General features: G+C 42.3%; 1 protein-coding gene across 2 annotated transcripts in view; it reads right to left on the minus strand.

Annotated features, from left to right (window-relative positions):
* Positions 1-8,903, minus strand: part of LOC143289187 (calpain-5-like) — a 56,070-nt gene extending 47,167 nt beyond the window's left edge. The window contains exons 1-2 of one of the 2 annotated variants that reach the window (XM_076598117.1): positions 8,831-8,903; positions 6,156-6,361 (exon numbers count right to left, since the gene is read on the minus strand). In XM_076598117.1, the coding sequence (XP_076454232.1) occupies positions 6,156-6,329 (174 nt within the window). In that variant the 5' untranslated portion in view covers positions 6,330-6,361; positions 8,831-8,903. Of the gene's footprint in view, positions 1-6,155; positions 6,362-8,735 lie in introns of both variants that reach the window. The other variant, XM_076598116.1, reaches the window with a different exon arrangement.
* Positions 8,904-9,194: the final 291 nt, after the last annotated feature.

The following is a 9,194-nucleotide window of genomic DNA, read 5'->3' on the forward strand; positions in this document are numbered from 1 at the left end:
CTGTTTTGAGCAAAGAAACAATCAGTTCTATGTCAACATCTTTTTTGAGCAGAGAAACAATCAGTTCTATGTCGACATCTTTTTTGAGCAGAGAAACAATCAGTGCTGAGTCGACAACTGTTTTGAGCAAAGAAACAATCAGTGCTATGTCGACATCTGTTTTGAGCAAAGAAACAATCACTTCTATGTCGACATCTGTTTTGAGCAGAGAAACAATCAGTCGACATCTGTTTTGAGCAGAGAAACAATCAGTCGACATCTGTTTTGAGCAGAGAAACAATCAGTTCTATGTAGACATCTGTTTTGAGCAAAGAAACAATCAGTTCTATGTCAACATCTGTTTTGAGCAGAGAAACATTCAGTTCTATGTCAACATCTGTTTTGATCAGAGAAACATTCAGTTCTATCATCTATGTCAATGTCAGTTTTAAAAAGAGATCAGGGTTCATGCATCCATGCTTTTCTTCAGACAAGAACTTATCTCTGGCAGAGTGAGTTTCAGAAAGAAAAATTCTGGTCTCAAACTGACAATGCTGGAAATCATTTGCTTTATCTTTTTTTTTTTTTTCTTTTTTGTATTTCTTTTCTAGCTCAAAGTGTTATTATGTTAATGTTCAGGAACTTTGGGTGTGTGTTGGGTTTTTTTTAACCCTCTGGCAAAAAACTGACAGAGGCATGTTCTAGGTATGTGTGCATGAGTATGACTGTAGTTGCGCCTGATTTTCTTTTCCTGATTCCCCCTCCCCCCCCCCCCCCCCCCAAACCCCCTCCACCCCACCCCCTCCCGCACCCCAGATTCTACAGGATCAATATTCACAGTTTTCCAGACCTGGTTATGGCTGAGCTTTAAGCAATAAAGAAAGGGGAAAAAAACATGGCTCAAAGTGGTTGTTCATGCAAGGAGCCAGTTTGCATTGTACAAATGAAAATATTACTAACAATAATAACAGCAGTGACAAAAACAATAATAGTAAAAATGACTTCGATGATAAGAATAATTATTATAATTATATGATGATGATGATGATGATTATCATACATGTTTGGTTGCAGTGGAGTTGTGACCGTGTGTGTCAGTGTAGAAGGAGTAAGCCAGGACCAGTGTCAGTGCGGTGTGTCAGTGTGGTGTGTCAATGTGTCAGTGTGGTGTGTCAGTGTGGCTTGGTGGTGTGGTGTGTCGGTGTGGTGTGTCAGTGAGGTGTGTCAGTGTGGTGTGTCGGTGTGGTGTGTCAGTGTGGTGTGTCAGTGTGGTGTGTCAGTGTGGTGTGTCGGTGGTGTGTCAGTGTGGTGTGTCAGTGCCATGTGCCGGTGTGTCAGTGCATTGTGTCAGTGGTAGGTGTCAGTGTGGTGTGTCGGTGTGGTGTGTTGGTGTGGTGTGTCAGTTGGTGTGTCAGTGTGGTGTGTCGGTGTGGTGTGTCGGTGTGGTGCTAGTGTGGTGTGTCAGTGTGGTGTGTCAGTGCCATGTGCCGGTGTGTCAGTGCATTGTGTCAGTGGTAGGTGTCAGTGTGGTGTGTCGGTGTGGTGTGTTGGTATGGTGTGTCAGTTGGTGTGTCGGTGTGGTGTGTCAGTGTGTTGCTAGTGTGGTGTGTCAGTGTGGTGTGTCAGTACCATGTGCCGGTGTGTCAGTGCATTGTGTCAGTGGTAGGTGTCAGTGTGGTGTATTGGTTTGGTGTGTCGGTGTGGTGTGGCAGTGTGGTGTGTCGGTGTGGTGTGTCGGTGTGGTGTGTCAGTTGGTGTGTCGGTGTGGTGTGTCGGTGTGGTGTGTCAGTTGGTGTGTCGGTGTGGTGTGTCGGTGTGGTGTGTCGGTGTGGTGTGTCAGTGCATTGTGTCAGTGGTAGGTGTCAGTGTGGTGTGTCGGTGTGGTGTGTCAGTGTGGTGTGTCGGTGTGGTGTGTCGGTGGGGTGTGTCGGTGTGGTGTGTCAGTGTGGTGTGTCAGTGTGGTGTGTCGGTGGGGTGTGGGAGTGACTGACACTCTAAGCACTGGGGAGAAAAGGCACATAAAAAAATTTTAAAAAGTGAGATAGAATAAAAAAAGAAGGTATCAAGTAACATTAACTGTTTGCACTTAACAAACACTGGCACATAAAGTGCATTTGCTCACACCCTCCAACGGAATCAATCATAGCTCACTATCATTATCTCCCTCCCACCCATACACACCCACACCCACACATAAAATCATCATCATGCTCTCACAGGACCATTAAGGAGCTCTTGACAATTAAATTAGTCTCAGTCTAAATCTCTCTCTCTCTCTCTCTTTGTCTCTGAGAGAGAGAGACAGAGAGAGAGGGAGATAGCTTGTAAGAGTCACATGCACACTGATATACTGTTCACATTACTGGATTCATTATGTAATATTTTTGCTAGTGGCCCACTCCTTTGCTATGGGCCGGAGGCCTAACAAATAAACCATTGTCTTGTCTTCTCTCTCTCTCTCTCTCTCTCTCTCTCTCTCTCACACACACACACACACACAACACACTCAGGGATGGGTGGCAGAAGCAGACACTGACTGAACCCCAGGAACTGTTAGTCATTGCTGCCCTCCCCTCCCAGACTGCCCTCCCCTCCCACACAGCCCTCCCCTCCCAGACTGCCCTCCCCTCACACACAGCCCTCCCCTCCCACACAGCCCTCCCCTACCACACAGCATAACAGCAACACACTTCACCTGGAACGCCAGGAAAGACACCCTGCAACAACTACAACTCACTTGATAACAATGGGCATTTCTAATGCACTCTCCCTCCTCAGAACACCCGCCAAGAGCACTAACAATCAGCCGTGGATAGGAAAATGGTTACAAAAATCATCACTACAAGTACAAGCACTATAATCAACAAACACCTAAGAACAACAGCCCCATGTGTCCATGACAAAGCAGGCATTCACCTATGTACACACGCACACACGCATGCACACACACACATACACAGACACACACACTCCACCACATGTCAACATTTTGACACCCATAAAGGCAGATTTGTACAGACATAATTATGTTTCAAGGCCAGATTTCAACAGAGATTTTGTTTCAGCAAGGTGAATTTGGTCAGGTTTACTCCAAGCAACAGGACCAGAGAATAAAAAGCCACGCTGCCCTTGTACTTTCAGCTGTACAATGTGGAATACAGAGATGAGAGAAAACTTGTCAACCCCTACACTTTGACACTCAGTGATACTACTGACGAACAGTGTGACAGGTAGAGAGAGAGAGAGAGAGAGAGTGGGAGGATTCAGAAAGGGAGAGAGAGGCAAGACAGACAGACAAAAATGAAAACAAAGAAAGATGTGGAGATAAACACGTGGACAGACTGACAAAGGAACATGACACACAGAGAAAGAAGAGGAGGAGGAAGACAAGGAGTGTGAAGAGACCGTAATGGGCACAAAGGGAGAGAGACATCGCACACACACACACACACACACACACACACACACATGCAAACACACGCACACACACACACACACAATAAATACATGTATACAAACACACACACACACACACACACAGGAAGACAAAGAAAAGACAGGCAGGTAAGACCTCAGTTACAACCATTAAAAATGAAAGTTCAATAAAAAAAAATAAAAAAAACACCAGAAACACCACATACACACACATACACACACTCACACACACACACATATGCGGGCACACACATGCCTGTGCACACACACAAACAGATACACACAAACACACAAAAAAAAAAAACAGATAAAACACACACACACACACACACACACACACACACACACACAGTGGTGCAATCCACGACGGGCAATGACTCAGACACAATGTACACACACACACACCAGCTGTGCACAGGGAATATTTTCATGTCTGTACATAACGGTTACCAGTGACACACACTGAATGACTGATCATACTCCGCAGACACTGATCAGACATTGCCAATCACACAATGATTTATGCGACAGATTGTACCTGCAGGTGTTCATCTACATAACCTGCATCAATTATGATGTGAAATAATACTCCAAAACTACTTGATCACTTGATTTTCTTTTTACTTCGCTCTAATGCCAATTGTTTTAAATACATGAACTGTTCTTAGATGTATCAGTGTAATTGAATGTGATTTCTTTGTAATGAATACCTACACCTGTACAGGTATCTTAATGCAATATATATGTTTGTATTGTGAGCATGAGCTGCACGACCACATTTTTTTTCTCTTTTGGCATAAAGAGTTTACATGACTTCACTTTCAAGGTGGACATTTTTCCCATTTCCTGGGTGGTACAGGCACAGATGTGTGTGGTAATTAATATGTGTCAGCTTCACTGCTAAGGAAACTGAGTACACACACCTCGTACTTGGGATCTGAGTGCATCATATTCCACAGTAAGCTATTCGTGCTAATCTGTCAACTGACCTTACAGTCAGGATCACTGCCTGCAACAGGTAACTAAATCACAGAGAGAGTGAGAGAGAAAGAGACAGACAAGCAGACAGATGGACAGAGAACTCAGAACTTAAGTGCTCAAGGACCGAGATTTCAGGCACGGCCTATTCTTCAAATCTGTCCTTTCTAATCTACTTCTGCTACAAACAAGGAACTAGGAAAGTAAAAACACAAGTCAGAAAAAAAATCATGTACCTGAGCATAAAACAAGCATGCATAGCCACACACAAAGACACACAGACAGACAGGCAGGCAGAGAGGGAGATTAACCATAGTTTATTCAATAAGGCCATGACCCAATTTGAAGGGGTGTTGACATATTTTGTCCGAATAAATCTACATAACCTTAATATGTGCTTACAGAAACAAAAGAGAGAGAGGGGGTGGGGAATACTGAAGTATCATAGATCAATGACAGAAAACAAGCAAAGGAAATTTTTTTTTTAAATCACACAAAACCCAACAAAAAACAACAAACAAACAAACAATAATAATGACTGCAAGAATAAGCACAAAAATTAGACACACACACACACACACACACACACACACACACACTCAGACAGAGACAAAAAGATCAGTAACATATCTGCATTCAATCAGTATTCATCCTGGTGCAACAGCAGCATGAGTAAACCAACCCATCTTTCCACATTTCTGTGGGTTGATCCAAACCTCTGTGGATGAATGCTTCTTCATTTCTTCATGTCAAGAGTAGTGTATTTTACAATATGCACTTACTCATGACATAAGCGAATGTGTAAAAACTAAAATTCTATGAGTATCTTCAAACAGTTTTTCTTTTTAAATGATGCAGACTTTTTCAAATAATTTCAATGCTGATGGTTCTAGTTCTCTGAGCGCCGCACACACACACACACACACACACACAACACAAACCACTCACACTCACCAAACACAAACCCCACACACAAACCAAACACACACACACACACACACACACTGATAAAATCATGTGTCACAACACTATTTAAGGAACTCTGGGCTTTGTATCTGACACTGTTCTTTCATGCCAGTGCCATCAGATCTGATACCTTTGCCTGTCGCTTCCTGGTTCTGTACCTGTCAACGACATTCCTTGACAAACACAGCTGTGGAATGTCACCTTTCTGTCAATGGGAATCTCAGCAATTTCCTCATCACAACATCTCGGATACAGCTTTGGGTTTTCTTTGGTACTGGTTCTCTGGTGGTGCTGGATACATATAAATTTCACAGTTTATTTATTTTCCTTTCTTTTATTTCATGTTATTTTATTTCAGTTTGTTTTGTTTTCCCTCAAGACCTACAAAGCTCATTGGGTCTGGTCAGGCATCTGCTTTGTGGTGTAGCATATATGGATTTATCTGAACACAGTGACGCCTCCTTCACAAACTGAACAGAACACAACTAACAACTCAGAATCAAAAGTTGAACTTAGCTGCTTATTTCTATGGTTCCCTAGCCTTGGGCTTTTGTTGTTGTTTTTTGGGGAACAAAAAAAAACAACAAAGAAAACCCAACAACCAATACTGAAAGCAAGATTCTTCAGGACCTTTTCATTTCCTTTTATAGAGTAAACACTTCAGATAAATGAGATATGCTTAAGTCATTTTATCACGGTGGATAAGTTTGCTCAAAAAAAAAAAAGGAAAAAAAAAGTCTAATGAATGTTGAAAAGATGAGGAAAACAACAACAACAACACAACCACCACCACCAACCTTCGGACGTTTCCAGACGATGTTGCCAAACTTCCCTGGGGTGGAGGACAGTGAGCGTTCATCAGGAGGGAACTCTGAGTCGATGAACAGCGCCCCTTTGGTCTGCGCGTCCTTCTTCAGGGCATTGTAGTCCTGATTCTTGTACTTCTTCACCGTGTCAAACAGGAAACTCATCTTGCTGCTGACTGTGTTCTGTCAACCACTGTCTGCACATCAGTCATTAACTGCATGAGGCATCACATTAACCACATGACTGCTGCTGGCTAGTATGCTCATTACTGAAGGGCTGTCACCTCACTGAGATAAGACATGAGTTTATTATACAGGTCAGGATGTCAGTGAACGATCAGACATGAGTCTATTATGCAGGTCAGTATGTCAGTGAAGGGCTGTCACTTCACTGAGATAAGACATGAGTTTATTATACAGGTCAGGATGTCAGTGAAGGGCTGTGACCTCACTGAGATTTTTTTTTTAAAGTATATTATACAGGTTAGGATGTCAGTGAAGGGTTGTCACCTCGCTGAGATAAGACTTATTATACAGGTCAGGATGTCAGTGAAGGGTTGTCACCTCAATGAGATAAGACAAGAGTTTATTATACAGGTCAGGATGTCAGTGAAGGATAAGACATGAGTCTATTATGCTAGCAAGTATGTCAGTGAAGGGTTGTCACTTCACTGAGATAAGACATGAGTTTATTATACAGGTCAGGATGTCAGTGAAGGGTTGTCACCTCACTGAGATAAGACATGAGTTTATTATACAGCTGTCACTTCAATGAGATAAGACACGATTTTATTATACAGGTCAGCGTGTCAGTGAAGGGCTGTGACCTCACTGAGATAAAATGTGAGTTTATAATACAGGTCAGCATGTCAGTGAAGGGTTGTCACTTCACTGAGATAAGACATGAGTTTATTACACTGGTTAGGATGTCAGTGAAGGGCTGTCACCTCAATGAGATAAGACAGTTTATTATACAGGTCAGCGTGTCAGTGAAGGGCTGTGACCTCACTGAGATAAAATGTGAGTTTATAATACAGGTTAGCATGTCAGTGGAGGGCTGTCACCTCACTGAGATAAGAAGGAAAAAACAGTTTTGCGTTTAAAGTGGTGTGCTATCTGTAACTGTGTCTTCAAAGAATATTGTAATATCCTGTACCTTGTACTGTTTTCATTGTCTTCAGGAGTTCTCTCCCTTGTACTGTTTTCACTGCCTTCAGTCCTCTTAGGAGGAGCTGTAGAACTGGTTAGGTGCTGGACTTTTGATTCAGTGTTCACCACACCAGTGATCAGAGTTTGAGGCATGGTGTTATGTCCTTGCAAACGGCACTTTACCCCGATTTTCATAACTTAACCTCAGTGTGAATGGGTACCAGACTTTGGTTGGCGAAGGTTAAAACTGCTGAAAGAGATGATTGGGCCCCACCTTCCTATGCCAAGCCCCAGACACAGCAGTTATCAATTTACTGCCCCGATGGCCATAAAAAGGCTATGGGACCATCAACCCTCTTAAAAAAAAAAGGAAAAAAAAAGTGTCCACTGCCCTGAACACAGTAGAGTTCTCTACCTTGCCTGCATTCTTCCACTGCTTAAGTTTTCTGTCACTGTTGTGGAGCAGGCTGGCATGTCACATGCCTGTCTGATCTGCTTCAGCTTATCTTGTGAGGGTTGTTAGTTTCAATGCTTGATTCCAGCTCTCTCCTGAATTCAGTTCACATGATCCCACTTGTCAAAGTGTGTTCTTCCTGTATCGGTAACCAATGGCAGATCATGTCTTCTCTCAGTTCATTCCAGAATGTTGGCAAATGTATTCCAGGAAAAGTACACAATCACCACCTACAACTTGAATAATTCATTTGATCTAATTCTGTACTGTTTAGAGAGAGAGAGAGAGAGAGAGAGAGAGAGAGAATAATACTTTTTTGCTTTTACCCTCTATTCACATTAACTAAATAAAACTTTTAGAATACAACAAATATAAAAGAAAATGGTGTTCTATTTAATACCACTGCTGAAACGAACAGAAGGCAGGCACGTTGGCCTCACTGGAGTAGACAGACAACTCCATCACGCACGCCCGAGAATGACACACCCATTCCATTATCACATCATCACACACATTCCACCATGTATCTGTTTGTGGAAGAACTAGACTAAATCTTTGCTATCAAACTAATTGACAGATAAAAAAAAATTTTAAAAAGACGTATTCTGCTCTAAAATATAAAACAATAAAGATGTGCTTTGTGGTTGAAAAAAACTGGCCTTGGCCCAAAAATGTCGAAGCAGACGATAGCATACCAAACGAACGTGATGTTTGTCTGCGTGTTCATGCCATAAGTACTGCGTGTCAGCGTGACCCGCAGGCCAAAACATTTTTTATTCAAATCCTACATTCTTTGAAAAGCCGTCCAGCTTCTAAATTTATCCATAATGCAAAAGCTCCCAGCCGTGTTTGGTAAACTTGATTTGCAAGTTTCGCCAACAAAGCAAGCTTTCGAGTTATCTCAACACCGGGTAAAAGTAAAATCCCACTAAAATCAAGACAGGTAAATATATGCAACAAACATCTACCTTGAAAACAAATGCTCGTATCATTCACTCCCAGTGCAGTGTAGCACGGACAAGACAAATGTTACGCAGAATATAAAAAAAAATAATAATCTCACTCCTTTTTAGCAGACGGGCACGACAGCAAGGCAGCCGCACATTCACGAATTCTATCGATGATATCCGAAAATATAATCAGGGGAAATCACCGAGAAAAGGAGTGAGGGAGTATCTTTTTACCCGAACGGCGGGTGCGCTCTGGTAGGGAGACCAAACCAAGTCCGCCCATCAGTCAATCTAACCAGCTGCAGGGTATCTCATAACTAACAATTTTTGTGTCAGTGTTCTGACTCTTATGTTGCTGAGATATTCTAGCCACACATTGCTGATATATTCCAACATCAATTCAGTCAGTAAACAACAATAATTGATAATCAAATCAACTACGTGACGAAAATAATTTATGCCAGACTGTACGTACGT

The sequence above is a fragment of the Babylonia areolata genome, chromosome 13 (genome assembly GCF_041734735.1).
Source record: "Babylonia areolata isolate BAREFJ2019XMU chromosome 13, ASM4173473v1, whole genome shotgun sequence".
Taxonomy (NCBI): Eukaryota; Metazoa; Mollusca; class Gastropoda; order Neogastropoda; family Buccinidae; genus Babylonia; species Babylonia areolata.